Source organism: Pristiophorus japonicus, chromosome 14 (genome assembly GCF_044704955.1).
Source record: "Pristiophorus japonicus isolate sPriJap1 chromosome 14, sPriJap1.hap1, whole genome shotgun sequence".
NCBI classification, from domain to species: Eukaryota; Metazoa; Chordata; class Chondrichthyes; family Pristiophoridae; genus Pristiophorus; species Pristiophorus japonicus.
The window spans coordinates 93,304,777-93,323,094 of record NC_091990.1 but is presented as its reverse complement, the minus strand read 5'-3'; the positions used below and the strand labels follow the sequence as shown (position 1 = coordinate 93,323,094).

Below are 18,318 nucleotides of genomic sequence, written 5' to 3'. Positions count from 1 at the left end.
TCCCTCCATTCCATTCCCACCTCATGTCAGAAGTAGGGTGGAGCTAGTTTCCGAGCATTAAACTGAAACCAGCCCTTAGCTGATTGAAGTGCTTACTGCACTTTGACAAATACACCAAAACACAGTAAATACTTTCAACAACTTTGTGCTGTGAAATCAATGTTAAGTGGGATTTGGTATGAGTGAGCGAATACCAAGGTAAAGATGGAATTTGGGGCAAACAACAGGCATGAGTGAACAAGGGAATTCGGGGTGGTGCTATGGATAGTGCCCCAGCAACACTTGTCTTGGAAATGGAGGTGGGAAGCCTCTGTCGAGGTAAATGTGTAATAAATAAATCTGAACATAACTGAAAGTAGGTGTGACACTTGCAGGAACTCTGTACTATATGCAAGACTTTTAATATGATCTCATAATGGGGAAATGTATTTCGGTATAGAATTAAAATATTGTCAGTCCTCTCTGTTCCTACAATTCTGGCCTCTTGTGCATCCCTGACTTCCTTTGCCCCACCGTTAATGGCCGTACCTTTAGCTGTTTAGGCACTAAACTCTGGAATTCCCTTCATAATCTTCTCTGCCTCTCCACCTCTCCTCCTTTAGGACATTACTGAAAAACCTACCTCATAGACAAAGCTTTCGGTTACATGTTTTAATGTCACCTTTGTCTCCGTGTCAATTTTTTTGTCTGATTTATGTTTCTGTGAAGCATCTGGGACATTTTGCTAAGTTAACGATGCTGTATAAATGCAAGTTGTTGTTGTACTGTGAAGAGTGTTAAAGCATATCGCCCTCCAGATATGAGGTCATTTCTTTTCATTATGAAATACCTCATTTACACGTTGAATTAGTAAAAATCAGACGTGAAAGAAACCATTCTTTATATTGCTCTGCTGTCGCGCCGAGAAAAAGTAATTTACTGTTTGAATGGAAATTTCCAGTTGGTAGGACTTTTGGGTTAGAAGATTGAAGATTGGAAACCCCAGATCAGAACTTGGCTCAGAATCTGCACTGACAATCCAGTGCAGGACTGAGTGAATGCTTCATAGATGGGCGTGCAGTCCTTCAGACATAAGAACGTACATAATAACATAAGAAATAGGAGCAGGAGTACTCCAGGTGTGGTCTCACCAATGTCCTGTAGAGTTGTAGCAAGACTTCCCTACTTTTATACTCCATCCCCTTTGCAATAAAGGCCAACATTCCATTTGCCTTCCTAATTACTTGCATGCTAACTTCTTGTGTTTCATGTACAAGGACCCTCAGATCCCTCTATCACAGCATTTTGTAATCTCTCTCCATTTAAATAATTTGCTTTTTTATTTTTCCTACCAAAGTGGGTAACCTCACATTTTCCCACATTATACTCCATCTGCCAATTTTTTGCCCGCTCACTTAGCTTTTCTATATCCCTTTGCAGATTCTTTGTGTCTTCACGCCTTGCTTTCCCACCTATCTTTGTATCATCAGCAAATTTGGCTACATTATGCGTAGTCCCTTCATCCAAGTCATCAATATCGATTGTAAATAGTTGAGGCCCCAGCATCCCATTAGTTACAGTTTGCTAACCTGAAAATGAAAACCTGAAATAATCTTTTATGTGGCACTTCATCGAATTCCTTCTGGGAATCCATATACACTTTATCTACCCAGCTTGTTACATCCTCAAAGAACTCTAGCAAATTTGTCAAACATGATTTCCCTTTCATAAAGCCATGCTGACTCTGCTTGACTGCATTATGATTTTCTAAATGTCCTGCTTCCACTTCCTTAATAATGGAGTCCAGCATTTTCCCAATGGCGGCTGTTAGGCTAACTGATCTATAGTTTCATGCTTTCTGTCTCCCTCCTTCCTTAAATAGGAGCGTTACATTTGCGGTTTTCCAATCTGCTGGGACCTCTCCAGAATCCAGGGAATTTTGGTAAATTACAACCAATGCATCCACTATCTCTTCAGCCACTTCTTTTAAGACCCTAGGATGCAGGCCATCCAAGTCCAGGGGACTTGTCCACCTTTTAGTTCGATTATTTTGCCGAATATCTTTTCTTTAGTGATAGTGATTGTATTAAGTTTCCCCCCTCTCTATAGCCCCTTGATTATCTATTATTGGGATGTATTTAGTGTCTTCTACCGTGAAGACCGGTACAAAATATTTGTTCAGCAGTCTCTGCAAATTCCCCCATTAATTCCTCAGTCTCGCCCTCTAGGGGACCAACATTTACTTTAGCTAACTCTCTTCCTTTTTATATGCCTGTAGAAGCTCTTACTGTCTGTTTTTATATTTCTTGTTCGTTTACTCTCATCTATCTGCTTTCTCTCTCTTGCACTCTTTTTGGTCACTCTGTGCTGGTTTCTAAAAATTTCCCAATTCTCTGGCCTACCACTAATCTTCAACATTTATATGCCTTTGTTTTTTAATTTGATACCATCCTTAACTTCCTTAGTTAACCACAGATGGTTCATCCTTCTTGTAGAGTCTTTCTTTCTCACTGGAATATATCTTTGCTGAGAGTTAGGAAATATCTCCTTAAATGTCTGCCACTGCTTATCTACTCTCTTACCCTTTAATCTATTTTCCCAGTCTGCTTTAGTCAACTCTGTCTTCATACCTTTGTACTTACCTTTTATATAAGTTCAGGACACTAGTTTGAGACCCAAGTTTCTCACCCTCAAACTGAATTTGATATTCTAACATGCTATGAGCACTCTTTCCTACAGGATCCTTTACTATGAGATCATTCATTAATCGTATCTCATTACACATTATCAGATCTAAAATAGCCTGCTACCTGGTTGGTTCCACAACATATTGTTCTAAGAAACCATCCCGAACGCACTCTATGAACTCGTCCTCCAGGCTACCTTTGCCAATTTGATTTGTCCAATCTATATGAGAATTAAAATTACCCATGATTATTGCAGTACTTTCCTTACAAGCCTCCATTATTTCTTGATTTAATACTATGCCCTGCAGTATAGCTACTGTTGTGGGGGGCCTATAAACTACTCCCACCAGTGACTATTTTCCCTTATGATTTCTCATCTCCACCTAAACTGATTCCACATCTTGATTTTCTGAGCCAATATCATTTCTCACTACTGCACTGATCTCATCTTCTATTAACAGAGCTACCCCATCTCCTTTTCCTTTCTGCCTATCCTTCCAAAATGTAAAATATCCCTGAATATTCAGTTCCCAGCCTTGGTCACCTTGCAACAACATCTCTGTAATGGTTATCAGATCAGACCCATTTATTTATATTTGTGCTGTCAATGCATCTATCTTGTTGCGAAGAACTTTTAATTTTGTTGTGACGTTAAACATGTTTGTGGGGATATTAAAGGATCCAATGACACTATTCAAAGCAGAGCAGGGAGTTCTGTGTCCTGCCAATGTTTCTTCCTTGCCCAGTACCACAAACTATTAACTTACCATTCATCTTATTGATACTGCTGGGACTGTTGAGTTGTCTCTGCTTTGTAGCCCAAGACAACTTATGTTTATGTACGTCACTAGTCCTTTAGCATTTATGCTTACCTGCAGATGCACAGCTCAAGAATCAAGTAGACGAATGATAAAATATGGAAGAAGGAAGAACTTATATTTATACAGCACTTTTCACAACCTCAGGACACCCCAAATGTTTCATAGCCAAGTGTAGTCACTGCAGCAAGTCTTTATGTCTAGAGGACTAGAATACAAGGGGGTAGAATTTGTGCTGCAGCAATACAAAGCCCTGGTTAAATTACAGCTGGATTGCTATTGAGTGGTTCTGGGCATCACACTGGAGGTCTTGGAGGGAGTGCAGCGTAGGTTTGCCAGAATGATCCCTGGACTCCCAAGGGTTTAATGACGATGATAGATTACATAAATTGGGGTTGTATTCCCTAGAATTTAGTCGGTTATGGGGTGATGTGATCGACCTTTTCAAGATATTAAGGGAACAGATAGGGTAGTTAAAGAAAAACTATTTCTGCTGGTTGGGGAGTCGAGGACTCGGAGGCATAGTCCAAAAATTAGAGCCAGACCTTTCAGGAGTGAAATTTGGAAACCCTTCTACATATAAAAGGGTGGTTTGGAACTCTCTGCCGCAAACTGCAATTGATGCGAGATCAATTGTTAATTTTAAATCTGAAATTAATAGATTTTTGTTAACCAAAGGTATTAAGGAATATGGGCCAAAGGAGGGTATATGGATTTAGATCGCAGATCAACCATGATCTCATTGAATGGCAGAACAGGCTTGAGGGGCAATATCCCGTAGGAAATAGCAGAATCCAATTAATGCATATATATTTCTAACTTTGTTGCAGGTGCTTCAATGTTGACGTGCTGTAAGTAGGAATAATTATTCCTGTTAATGTCTGTAATGACTGTTGAGCTGTGATCTTACATGTCGGAAGACAAAATATATGACACTGAAGAAGGTAGATGCCATCAATACAGCCCGAAGGCCTCTTGGAGTAAATAAATGACTGGCATCCTTACTCATTGCTTTTTGCAGCATGAAGAGGCATTTTTACAACTTTGTAAATCACAAGTTGCGATGGTTTTGCATCAACTGCTTGAGTCTTGGCAAGGCCAGCATTTATTGTCCATCCCTAATTGCCCTCATTTTTTTCTCAATCAATTTCTTGGTCCTCCTTTGCTGAATTCTAAAATCCTCCCAATCCTCAGGCTTACTACTCTTTTTGGCAACATTATAAGCCCGTTATTTTGATCTAATACTATCTTTAACTTCTCTTGATAGCTATGGTTGGACCACATTTCCCATGGGATTTTTGTGCCTTAAAGGAATCTATGTTGTAAATGATGTATTAATTCTTTAAATGCTTGCCATTGCTTGTCTTGACTGCTCGTCCCTGCACTGAACAGCAAGCCCTGGGATGAATAGGATTCAAACTGAGGCCAGCGGGAGATTTTATGGAATACTTGCCTTTATTAGCCGAGGCATGGAATACAGGAACAGGGAGGTTATGCTTGAACTGTATAGAGCACTAGTTGGGCCACAGCTAGAATACTGCGTGCAGTTCTGGTCGCCGCATTGCAGGAGGGGTGTGATTGCACTGGAGATGGTGCAGAGGAGATTTACGAGGATGTTGTCTGGACTGGAGAATTTTGGCTATGAGGAAGGATTGGATAGGCTGGTGTTGTTTTCTTTGGAACAGAGGATGCTGAGGGGCAACCTTATTGAGATGTATAAAATTATGAGGGGCCTATTTCCCTCAGCAGAGGGGTCAACAACCAGGGGCCATAGATTTAAAGTAATTGGTAGGAGGTTGAGAGGGAATATGAGGGGGAATTTCGTCATGCAGAGGGTGGTGGGGATTATGGAACTCACTGCCTGAAAGGGTGGTAGAGGCAGAAACCCTCACCACATTTAAAAAAAAATGCTTGGATGTGCACTTGAAGTGCCGTAACCTACAGGGCGATGGACCAAGTGCTGGAAAGTAGGATTAGGGTGGAGAGCTCTTTGTCGGCCGGCGCGGACACGATGGCCCGAAATGGCCTCCTTCCGTGCTGTAAGTTTCTATGATTTAAGAAACAGTCAGGCACAAGCTCAAATTTGTAATGGCAGCAGCTTAAATTTATATAGCATTCCTTGTGTGCCGGGAAATGTCTCAAAGCACTGCACAATGAGGTGGACATAGAAAAGAGAGGGAAAAGTAGAGAGGCTAGGATGGGGAACCAAAAGCTTCTCAAAGAGGAGGGTTTTGAGGAAGTCTTTTTGAAAACTGGGAAGGTAACAAGGCAGAGGGAACTGGAGAAACTGTTCCTAACGGCAGAAGCGTAGGGCCCAAGTTTCGAGCCGCGCCGAGAACGGCGCAGTCCCGACCTGGACGCCCGTTTTTCGCACCACAAAGTGTGCCTAAAAAAAAAACTTCCAGATTCTCCAGCTCCCTGCAGATCATTTGCAGCTCGGCGCAGCGCAGCAGGAGCTGTAGGGGGCGGAGCTAGGTCCCTGCGCTGAAAACAGTGCCGGGACCTCTGCACATGTGCGCTACAGTGGGCGTGCATGTGCAGTAGCTCCAGGTGCCCAAAACTGTGTGGGAGGGGCCGAAGCACGCAGCTCCTAGCCCTGGCCGAATGACGTCACTGGGGCTGCGTGAATAAGGCTCCTCCCACGGCCAGCTCCTGCTTCCTCCTGACCCGACTCGACTCCCGCTTCCCGCTTCCCGCCCTCCGCCTCCCGCCTCCGAACCCGACCCCGACACCGACCCGACTCCCGCTTCCCCCCCCCGCGCCTCCAGACGGGACCTGACACCGACCCGACTCCCGCTTTCTGTTCCTAAGTGAAACTGTTCTAACTGACTAGAACTGGAGCAAACTAAATGGCGAGAATTCCGATTTCTAAGATACTCCGTTCTAAAAATCAGGAGCAAATCATGTCGAAACTTGGGGCCGTAGTGACTGGATAAGCAGCCACTAGTGGTGGGCTGGAGGGAGCGAAGGAGAAGTCCAGTGTATGAGATGTGGGAACATAAGGCAGGATATCACTAAATGAGGTTACATATGTGCAGGAGTGGGCCGTTTGGTCCCTCGAGGATGTTCCATCATTCGATTGGATCACGGACGATTCCCATTTACCCGCCTGAATGCTCTTGCCTAGCAAAAATCTAGCAATCTCAGTTTTGACATTTTCTACTGACCCCCAGCCTCAACAGTTTCTTGGGGGCAGAGTTCAGATATCCACTACCCTTTGTGTGGGGAGGTACTTCCTTCATCGCCCTTGGATGGCCGAGCTCTGGTTTTGGCATTGTGCCCCCTGGTTCTGGACTCCCCCACCAGTGGAAATAGTTATTTATCAACTCCTTTGATCATCTTAAGCACCTCAATTATATTGCCCCTTAATCTTCTACATCGGCCATGCAGCGATTTGAAAACGAGCATGAGAATCTTGCAATTGACACGCTGGAGCACAAGGCACTAAATGAACTTGGAGGGGGTGGCATCGGGACACGAGCTACAGTATTTTAAATGACCTGAACCTTGTGGAGAGGCCAACGAGGATCGCATTAGAGAAGTTGAATGCCGGGTCGGGCTCCACGCTCTGCAGGTCCAACATGGCGGCCCCGACCTGCGGGAATCATTGGCAGGTCGGGGTTCAGGAGGGCGACAGCTGTGAAGAGGGTGATTGGATTGGACATCACCAAGGTCCAGGTAGCTGATTGGAGCGTGGGTATGTATAGCAGGTGCGGCGAGGTCAGAATGAAGGAGCGGCGAGAGATTGCAAAGCAACGTGATCGGGGCCCAGAAGAGGCGAGGGCCCAGGAGCAACATTGGCCTGCCCACACTGCAATATGTGTGCACACTTGGTCCGTGCAGCAGAGCTGGTCTCCAGTTGTCTTGGTTAATCCTTGCCACTGGACCAAGAGCTAGCTCTGTCAAGCCCATGTGGTGGCTGATGGGCAACGGTCACCACACATTAATAAAAATCCACGCACAGGCATCTTCCACCCTTCAACATGTAGTTCAGGACCTGGAATATTCCTTCATTGAAACACCTGTGAACTCATCCCTTTTTGGCATGGAAGCAAGTCATTCTTGATACGAGGGACCGCCTATGGTGATGATGATGACAGTCATACCTTTTAATGCAGTTTCCCAATTTGCCTTGTCCAACTTTCCCCTCATACCTACGTAGCTTGCTTTGTTTAGGTTTATAACCCAGTTTCGGATTTAACTAAATCGCTTTCAGACTCAATATAAAGTTCTATCATATTATGGTCACTCTTCCCTAAAGGTCCCTTTACTACAAGGTTATTCATGAACCCTTTCTCATTGCACAATACTAGATCTAAAATGGCCTGTTCCCTAGTTGGATCTTCAACATACTGATCTAGAAAACTATTTTGTATACATTCCATGACCTCAACCTCCACGCTTTTACTGCAAATTTAGTTTGCCCAGTCTATATGTAGATTAAAGTCTCCCGTGATTACTGTATTACCCTTGCTATTTGTGATGATGAAGGAACGGCGATATATTTCCAAGTCAGGATGGTGTGTGACCTGGAAGGGAGCCTGCAGGTGGTGGTTTCCCATGCAGCTGCTGCACTTGTCCTTCAAGGTGGTAGAGTTCACGGATTTTGAAGGTGCTGTTGAAGAAGCCTTGGCGACTTGCTGCAATGTATCTTTCAGATGATGTACACTGCAGCCACTGCACCGGAGGAAATGAATGTTTAAGGTGTGGATGAGATGTTAGTTAAGCGGGATGTTTTGATCTGGATGGTGTCGAGCTTGTTGAGTGTTGTTGGAGGTGCATTCATCCAGGTAAGTGGAGAGTATTTCATTACACTCCTGACTCATCCCTTGTAGATGGTGGAAAGGCTTTGGGAAGTTGGGAGGTGAGTCATTTGCTGCAGAATACCCCGTCTCTGACATACTCTTGTCTTTACAGTACATATATGGCTGCTCCAGTTAAATTTCTGGTCAATGGTGACCCCCCCCCCCCCCCCCCCCCCCAATAGGATGTTGATGGTGGGTAATTCGATGATGGTAATGCAGTTGAATGTCAAGGGGAGTTGGTTAGACCCTTACTTGTTGGAGATGGTCTTTGCCTGACACTTGTACGGCATGAATGTTACTTGCCACTTATCAGCCCAAACCTGAATGTTGTCCAGGTGTTGCTGCATGTGGGCATGGACTGCTTCATTATCTGAAGAGTTGTGAATGGAACTGAGCACTCTGCAATCATCAACAAACATCTACATTTCTGACCTTTTATGATGGAGGGAAGGTCATTGATGAAGCAGTTGAAGATGGTTGGGTCTGGGATACTGCCCTGAGAAACTCCTGCAGTGATGTGCTGGGGCTGAGATGATTGGCTAACAACCACACCATCTTTCTTTGTGCTTGGTATGACCCCAGCCTGTGGAGAGCTTTCCCCCTATTTCCATTGACTTTACTTGGACTCCTTGATGCCACACTCGGCCAAATGCTGCCTTGATGTCGAGGGCAGTCACTCTCACCTCACTCCGGAATTCAGCTCCTTTGTCCATGTTTGGACCAAGGCTGTAATGAGGTCTGGAACCCAAACTGAGCATCAGTGAGCAAATTACTGGTGAGTGCCGCTTGGTAGCACTGTCGACGACCTTTCCATCATTTGTTGATGATTGAAAGTCGACTGATGGGCTGTGATTGGCCGAATTGGATTTGTTCTGCTTTTTGTGAACAGAACATATCTGGGCAATGTTCCACTTTGTTGGGTCGATGCCAGTGTTGTAGCTATACTGGGACAGCTTGGCTTGAGACGTGGCTAGTTCTGGAGCACAAGTCTTCAGCACTACAGCTGGGATTTTGTCGAGACCCATAGCCTTAGCTGTCACACGGTGTGAATCGAACTGGCTGAAGACTGGCTTCTGTGATGATTGGTGCGTCAGAAGCAGGCCGAGATGGATCATCCACTCGGCACTTCTGCTGAAGAGGGTTGCAAATGCTTCAGCTTTGTCTTTTGCACTCGTGTGCTGGGCTCCGCCATTATTGTCGATGGGGATGTTCATGAAGCCTCCTCCCATTAGTTGTTTTGTTGCTCACCATCATGCTTGACTGGATGTGGAAGAACTGCAGAGCTTTGATCTGGTGAGTTGATTGTGGGATCGCTTAGCTCTGTTTACAGCATGTTACTTCCACTGTTCAGCATGCATGTAGTCCTGTGTTGCAGCTTCCCCAGGTTGACACCTCATTTTTGGGTACGCCTGGTACTGCTCCTGCTGTTCTGCATTCCTTATTGAACCAGGATTGGTCCATTGGTCTGATTTTAATGGTAGAGTGAGGGATATGCCAGGCCATGAGATGACAAATTCTGCTGATGGCCCATAACTTTTGAGTTACTACATCTGTTCTGAATGTATCCAATTTAGCACGGTGGAGAGCAAGTCTGGTCTTTTTCTCACCCGTGCCTAACACTCTGAACTTTTCAGCAGTGGTCACTGTATAATCATGGTATATTTTTGATTTCATCCTCTTTTCTTCCCTCCCCGCCCCACCCCCAACTACCTTATAAGCTACCAATGCCAATTTATAGTACCTTTGTTGCTCTTCTAGCTGAGATCAGCCAACTTAAGCTTGTTGGAGCTCTATTTTAAAAATGATGATCAAAGTTTTATGAGGGCAGAAACATTGTTGTGCATTTTATTAAATTAACCAAAAATTTTCTTTTTATAATTATGTAGTGCCAAAAATGTATTTTTTATCAGTGTTCGGTTTATATCTCATTGCTAGAAACAGTATGCAAGAGGTTAACATCCAATGTCACACTGAGTACTTCTCGATAGAGAAGCTGTCAGTTGAGTTCAGACAGGCTGGCTTGAAAGGTTTCCACAAGGTATGAGTTTAAGGCATGCACGTGTCTAAAGTATTAGTTGTTTCATTAGCCAGGGCAATCGCATTGAATCACAAACATGCTAACCATTGTTACAGAATGGTTGTTCATTCAATAAAGATGCCTGACTCTTGAGCTGCAGTCATTAACCACTTCAACTTCAAATAAGTTTGAATGGTATTGCTGTGGGCAAGCATGTCTTGCAATGATCATCCCGAGGAATCCTGGTACAGATCAAAGAATCAGGCCAGCATGTGGTCGTGGATTTGATTCACAGCTATGTTTGAGACTTTTTCAAGTGGAGACTGATGGGCAGTGAACTTCTTTGACAGGCAGCTCTGTGGACCGGACAGTTCAATTATAGGCTTATATTGAGCTTCATTGGTCAGTGATTGAGGTTTGTAGTCAACAACCTGAGCTGTGTTTTAAATTTTTGTACTGCTGCAGCAGAGGAACTAAGCCAGATTGAATCTTCAGCAAGTTTAAAGTCTATGTTTCGAGACAAAGCGAGTGGTGTCTTTATTATTTTATGTATCGAATGTAGAGAAATGTAAATTTTCCTGTTCATTTATTTTTCTTATTTAAGTAAAACCATTTGTTGTTCAGAACCTGAGAATTGGTCTGGTAAAATCACATTCAGTCTGCTTTCTGAAGAGAAGAGAATCACACGGGCTCGCTCCAGTAGCCGGTGCCTAGAGTAAGCATTCTCCGTTATGATCCTTGGGTTTTGCTATCCATTACCTAGATGGTGGCAGAAAAGGGCGCACCCCGGATCACTGAGGTCGTAAGGACTGCTTGCATGTGTGGTCAACCTTTGTGAACCCAAGAAAGTATCGAGCATGAAAACCCCAAAACGTGACCTGTGGCATAAATGTGTCTCTCAATTAGATTGTTAGTGGACAGCTTTTGTGGTTTGCAAACACTGAAAATTATATACAGGAATACAAAACTTATGGAAATTAGAAGACAATCCTGTTTACTGCAGCTCTATCTAAAGCTAATGTTATGTTTCTTTTTCTGTTCTAGTTTTTAAAGACCATTGTCCAACGTATTCTGTATGGCCTGTTCTTAACTGTGGCCTCAACCTAGAATTGGTGATCTGAAGTCCACGGTCCCTGGAAGCTGAGAGTTTACAGAGGGTTGAGCTTCGTAGCGATGAAGAGCATTGACCGCAAAAATGCAATCCAAATCCTGACCAGCCGAGAGCGCGGCTCCCAGGAGCTGGGCTGTCAAAGATGCTTGGAGGAGCTGGTGGAGGACAAGACACGATGGATGCAATGGGAAAGTCAGGTGAGCAACATCAGCAGCCTTCATTGTTAATACTAAACCAGCTTGTTTCATTTTTGAGTTGCAGGCTCTCAAGTATGTAAAAACTGTTGATTTAATTCTACTTGGGCATGTTTCTTTGCTTCAGATTATTTCCAGGGGTGCCCTCCATTTTATATTCAGGTTGCTTGAGCATAATCGTCCCTTATGGAATGATGACTACGGCCAGAATGTCATTGGATAGTGGTCAGCAGTGGTAGCCCTGACTGCATTTTTACCCAAAGTTCAACTGCCAACCAGTTGAGAATGGTTATCTGAACTCTTGGGGCTTTATTAAAAAAAAAAGGCTTGCGAGACCAAGGAAATTATTTTTTGAAAAAGCACCAGAATCGTGCTTTTTTTTTAATACAGAAAGCCAACATAACTGGAGCTATGAAAAATAAAGGAGCACAACACAGGCTTTTGGAGTTTTTTTTTAAAAAGCAATACAACAGGAGCTGTTGAAAAGCAGCACTACTGGGCAGTTAAATTAAGCAGCATAATAGAGGCAAGTAATACAGCAATGGAGGCCGGAGGGGAGAGCGGGCGGGCGGTGGGTGTGTACTTAACTCCAAATTGATTGCTGGCACTAGATATAAAGATATATATGCAATGTTATTTTTTTCAGTACATTAAACGTAGTGCAATCCGTACACTTGGAGACTGTGCTAATGGCATGCAGCAGGCCCAGCTTCTCAAGCGAGCAGAGGACGTCTTGGCCACAGTGTGCATGGGCTGTTTTACTTCCACATTGGAAAACACTGAATTATTAGAAGTTTTAAGTGCTTTGCAGTGAAGTTGTAGTTTAGAAGATGCCGACCCAGTGTCTGTTGCCAACTTTGAGGTTGGTGACCTGTGGGGGTTGATTGTAATGGGAAGGAAGAAGGAGATTGAATTTTCAAGTTCCGTTAATGTTGAATCCAAGCTTTCTCCCATTCTCGCAATATAATTCTAAAGCGTGAGGATAGGCAATTTGACTGAAGCACTCGACCATAAGTCAGTCCGCTGCACTCAATCATCATCTACTGCGCAATTTTCCTCACTGCGATTTGATATGTGTCGGGCAGCACGTTTCACTCCGTTGATAAGGAAATCCCTTGCGAGTCTGTGGACTCTGAAGCTTTATGGTAGTCTTTTAAAATGGCAGTTTTTCCTGCTTTCTGATAACATCCCAGAACAGCACATGGAGGTAACAGATAATTTCTTCCCCTCTTTTTACAGTTTGCATTTTTTCCCTTCCATGTACCCTAGCACTTCCCCCAAATGGTGCAGATGAAATTGGGATTTTGGGTTCGTGCTATACTAGATTGGTCCAGGTTGATGTAGATTAATATGCCAGTTCATGAAAATACTTTTATCAGTGATGCTGCTTGTGAGGAGTCTTCTTGTGCCTTGCTTCCTGTTTCTTCTTCTGCCCTGAGGTTTGACTGATGCTGCGGTGTGATTTCAGTGTTGTTGGGAGGTACCTCTAGTGTCTCATGTAAGTTTCCGCTCTTCATCCATGAGGATCACCAACCTTCAACCACAGCGGAGTCTTTTTTTTTTCCCCGCACCTGGTCATACACACATATAGTTCAGCAGGGTATGCTGGCTGGCAATTGGCAGCAGGAACCTTGACCACGTTTTTTAATCCTTTTCTATTCCAGGGACACTGAAGTACTTGTAAAGTCGCGACTCCTGTTGTGGCTGAAACCAGCTAACTGCACAGGTGGAGACTTGAGCTGAGAACCTTCTGATCTGTAAGGTTTAATACTGCAGTGATCACTGGGCTATTAGCAGCAGGGGCTTTGTAACTGTTTTCTAATAGAGGAACTGCAATTCTTGGGCAAATTGTATCAATGGTGTGACACAGCAGTATCATGAAAGATGAATTTGAGAGAAATATTCCAGTGTATTGGGTATTGTGTCTTCATTGAGTTGTTTTCTTTTTACAGAAAGTAGAACTTCCAGACAGTCCCAGATCAACTTTCCTACTGGCATTTAGCCCAGACAGGTAGGTGGCAACATGACTGAGCTGCTTGCATTGAGCAGCTTTAAAGTAAAATGATCCAATGCTAACTCCTAAAACTATTCCTTATTATTAAAAATGAGTAAGTTTTAAAATTATTTTATTTACAGTTTTGGGACAACGTTGACAAGTGATTCTATCACTTCGTTGTTTCAACAGGATCACAATTTTCACAATGTCCTGTTAATGTAACGGCACTCTGAGGAGATTATAGCTTCAAGCCCCGTTCCAGGATTTGAGCGCATAATCTCGACTGACACTTCTGTGCAGTACTGAGAAAGAACTATATCGTCGATGGCGCTGTCTTTTGAGGAAGGACGTTCTTGCTATTGAGGGAGTGCAGCGAAGGTTCACCAGACTGATTACAGGGATGGCTGGACTGACATATGAGGAGGAGAGACTGGATCAACTGGGCCTTTATGCACTGGAATTTAGAAGAATGAGAGGGGATCTCATAGAAACATATAAGATTCTGACGGAACTGGACAGGTTAGATGCGGGAAGAATGTTCCCGATGTTGAAGTCCAGAACCAGGGGACATAGTCTTAGGATAAGGGCTAGGCCATTTAGGACTGAGATGAGGAGAAACTTCTTCACTGAGAGTTGTTAACCTGTGGAATTCCCTGCCGCAGAGAGTTGTTGATGCCAGTTCATTGGATATATTCAAGAGGGAGTTAGATATGGCCCTTACTGCTAAAGAGATCAAGGGGTATGGAGAGAAAGCAGGAAAGGGGTATTGAGCTGTATGATCAGCCATGATCTTATTGAATAGCGGTGCAGGCTTGAAGGGCCGAATGGCCTACTCCTGCACCTATTTTCTATGTTTCTATGAGACGTTTAACATCTGTAGATTCAGGTGGATGTAGAAGGTTCCATGGCATTAATTCAAGAAGAGCAGGGGGAGTTTTTCCAGTTGCCAGCTTGCCCAGTGTTTATCACCACCCGAAAGATGCTATTTAACAACAACTTGAATTTGCAAAGTGCCTTTAACCTAGCAAAATATCCCAAGGCACATTACAGGAGCATTATCCAACAAAATTTTACACTGAGCCACATGAGATATTGGAACAGGTGACCCGTAATCTTGGTCAATTAATTAGGTTTTAAGGAGCATCCTAAAGGAGGAGAAAGAGATGCAGAGAGCTAGGGCCTAGACAGCTGCATTATGGCCGCCAATGGCAGAGCGATGTAAGTCGGCAATGCACAAGAGGCTAGAATGGAAGTTCATTTATTCTTTCCTTTGTTTCTTAAACATAGGGGTGAGTACTCGGGCGATGTTGAAAGAGGACCTGCTTCAAAAATAAAATTGAAGCTTCATGTGGAAATAATTGTCAATTTCCTCAATTCTTTTGTGAGGTTGCCAACAGTCAATCCCATCAGTATCAAATGAGTTACACTTGTTTATTTTAATTGCATTTTTTTTTAAAAACTGCCTTGAAACGAAGGTCTTCAAAGTTGATGAGCCCTATAGACTTAATGTGTTTGTTTTGTTTTGTTTGGTCTGAAATGATTGCTTTTTAAATAAAGCCTTGTGTTTTGTTGTGTCATCCAGGCATGATTGAACAAATATTAACTTGGAAATTCTTGTAAGGGTAAATATGCTAAACAAGTTAGTTCTTCATGTTATAAAATGTAAAGAAAATTTAAACGAATAGTGGCAGGCTGAAGTTATGTAAGGGAGCCAATGTCCATGCCATTTGATTTGAGAAGTTCCATGAGAAATAAATTTCAATGTAAATAATTGTTTTGTTGCCATCTTCGTTCAATATTCGTGAATATGGTACTTGATTGTAGGACTGTGAAAAATGAGTGTTCGGCCTATTAATAGCAAATACTAAAGGTTTCCCAGTTTTCAGTTTGTGCAGTGACAGTTTTGGGTGCATTGCTGGTAGGTGGTACATGAGACCATTACCGTTTGAACCTTCTTTCACCAGAAGTGGTGAGAGTCCAGCACATAACCAAAACAGTCAACAACTCCCCTGGCCCATGCCCCCTCCCACCCCCACAAGCTTCGTTGTAATCATATATGTATCAAATTATTGTTTATTTGTCTCATCAAAATATATTTTTGTTCAATTTTTTTTTATGTGCTCGACAATGCTTTCTCTTCCCCCGCCTCTCCAACCCAGATGGGATTGAGACTGTGAAGTTGGAAACGGTTTCCCCACTGCATTTCCCACTGGTGGGGGGCGGGGGGGGAACATATGATGAGTCTAAAACCCTTTCAGTTTGGTTTTGGAAATCATGATTTAGTACAATTAACAGCCATTGACACATTGACTACTTTTTTTTAACATTTTCATTTAGGACTTTAATGGCCTCCACCCATGTAAATCACAATATTTACATCACTGAAGTTAAGTCTGGAAGATGTATTCATTCACTGGTGGGTCATAGAAGGACACCTTGGTGTGTGACTTTTCACCCCACCATTCAAGGGCTTGTGGCATCTGGATGTCTAGATGGGGAGGTTCGAATCTGGGATTTACATGTAAGTATGCAAAACCACAGCTCGGGCGAGTGCACGATACGATTCAGGATGAGATTATGCAAGTTAGTGCAAACAACATAATTGATAATACAAGTGCCACAACTGTAAAGTCAGAGCTAATCGGCCAGTAGTGGATGAGAAGGCAAGCATTGACTGTGGGCTTTTATGAGGGAAATGTACTTTTAAAAAGTAATTTTCGATGAGATTTTAAAGAAAGGTACTCGATTTAAGAGCCATAATTGCATATCTTGCCTTTTTGTGGCACTGACTCATGGGTAACTGCCCCTGAAATTTTATCTTGGTAACCAGCTAACTGCAGGTGAAAGAATGGACAGTTCCAGCTATCTGAATCTTCATATAAAACTAATACCATAGAATCATCAAATGCTTGCAGTGCGGAAGAAGGCTATTCGGCTCGTCGAGGCCGTGCAGACTCTCAGCTACTCCCACGCCACTGCCATTTCCCTGTAGCCCTGCAATTTTTTCTCCTTCAGATACTTATTCAACTCCCTTTTTGAAAGATGAAATTGAGCCTGTCTCCACCACCCTTTCAGATTGCCTTCCAGATCTTAACCACTCGCTGTGTAAAAAAAAAAAAAGTTTTTTCTTGCATCGCCTTTGGTTCTTTTGCCAATCACCTTAAATCTGTTTCCTGGTTCTCGACCTTTCTACCAATGGGAACAGTTTCTCTCTATACCCTGTTCAGACCCCTCATGATTTTGAACACCTCTATCAAATCTCCTCTCAATCTTCTCTGCTCCAAGGAGAACAACCCCAGCTTCTCCAGTATATCAACGTAACTGAAGTCCCTCATTTCTGGAATAATTCTCGTAAATCTTTTCTGCACCTTCTCTCAGGCCTTCACATCCTTCCTAAAGTGTGGTGCCCAGAATCGGACACAGTACTCCAGTTGGGGCTGAACAAGTGTTTTGTACTGGTTCATCATAATTTCCACACTCTTGTAATCTATACCTCTGTTTATAAAGCCCAGGATCCTATAAGCCTTTTTAACTGCTTTCTTAACCTGCCCCAACACCTTTAAACAATTTATGCACATATACCCCCAGGTCTCTGGGGTTCATGCACCTCCTTTAGAATTGTACCATTTAGTTTATATCAAAATGCATAATTTCACACTTTTCTCTCAAATGGACCGTTATTGTTTTGTCATAAAATATATATTTTTCCCATCTCTCATTAAATTCTGGGGTACTGCATTGGGTAATGGACATTGACAGTGTTCGACTAAACACAGCATGAATGTTTTTCAATGACTACTTGTTCTTTCAGGGAGGCAGCGAGAGTTGGTTTACTGAGAACAATGTGGCCATAGCATCCTTAGCCTTCCATCCTATGGCACAGCTCCTGTTGATAGCTACTGCAAATGAGATCCACTTCTGGGACTGGAGTCGGCGAGAGCCATTTGCTGTGGTGAAAACTGCTAGTGAAATGGAGCGGGTCAGGTAAGTGTGCACAAGACTGACTCACAGCTATTGCCCATAGCATGTGATGCTTCCTGGAAAGTGTATGTTACTGTATTAATGTGAATACCATGTGTTAAAAATTGTCTTTTTCTGTTGTAGTGGAGCTAAAAATGTGAGCCTTCTGTTTAAAACAAAAGTTTCTTGTTCACAGTTGAAATACTGTTCGTCAGTTCAGTGCATGCATCAATAAGATGAACTTCTGAAAGCTGTTGCATTAAATGAGGTTTTACAAAAACTTAGTGCAGGGTCACAAAAAAACAAAGACTGCTCATAATTAAATCAAATTTAAAACTTCAGGTGTCAGTGGTAGGAAATTATGCACGTTAAGGGATCTTACTGGCTGATTCCATTGGAGTGTATCTAGTTTTCTGTTTTGACAAGCATATTGAAGATGAGAAAGCTACTCAATGTAAACCCTGTGAAGGGATTAGAATGAGTGTCATCTAGTCAAGGCAAGAGAAAAATGTTTAGAATTTACCTTAAACTTCATAATGCAAAGAAAGAGCTATGTTGCTTGGTCATCTCTGATGTGACCTGATCAGGCATGTGGATAACTGATTGTAAAAATGTCTTCTCTTTGTCATTCTAACAAAATACAGAGTTTTGTATGGGCCAGCTGAGTGCTCGTGTATAAGTGCCATATTATTGGTACACTATAGCAGGCAATTTATGTCACAATTGCCTAACGTCATTCTCATCATTTTAT

At 42.9% G+C, this 18,318-nt stretch overlaps 1 protein-coding gene across 9 annotated transcripts in view; it reads left to right on the top strand.

The window, feature by feature from the left end:
• Positions 1 to 18,318, top strand: part of LOC139279984 (activating molecule in BECN1-regulated autophagy protein 1-like) — a 505,692-nt gene that overhangs the window by 42,404 nt on the left and 444,970 nt on the right. For all 9 annotated transcript variants that reach the window (XM_070899374.1, XM_070899373.1, XM_070899377.1 and 6 more), the window contains 4 exons: positions 11,351 to 11,614; positions 13,564 to 13,622; positions 15,945 to 16,128; positions 17,419 to 17,591. In XM_070899374.1, the coding sequence (XP_070755475.1) occupies positions 11,480 to 11,614; positions 13,564 to 13,622; positions 15,945 to 16,128; positions 17,419 to 17,591 (551 nt within the window). In that variant the 5' untranslated portion in view covers positions 11,351 to 11,479. The remainder of the gene's footprint in view (positions 1 to 11,350; positions 11,615 to 13,563; positions 13,623 to 15,944; positions 16,129 to 17,418; positions 17,592 to 18,318) is intronic.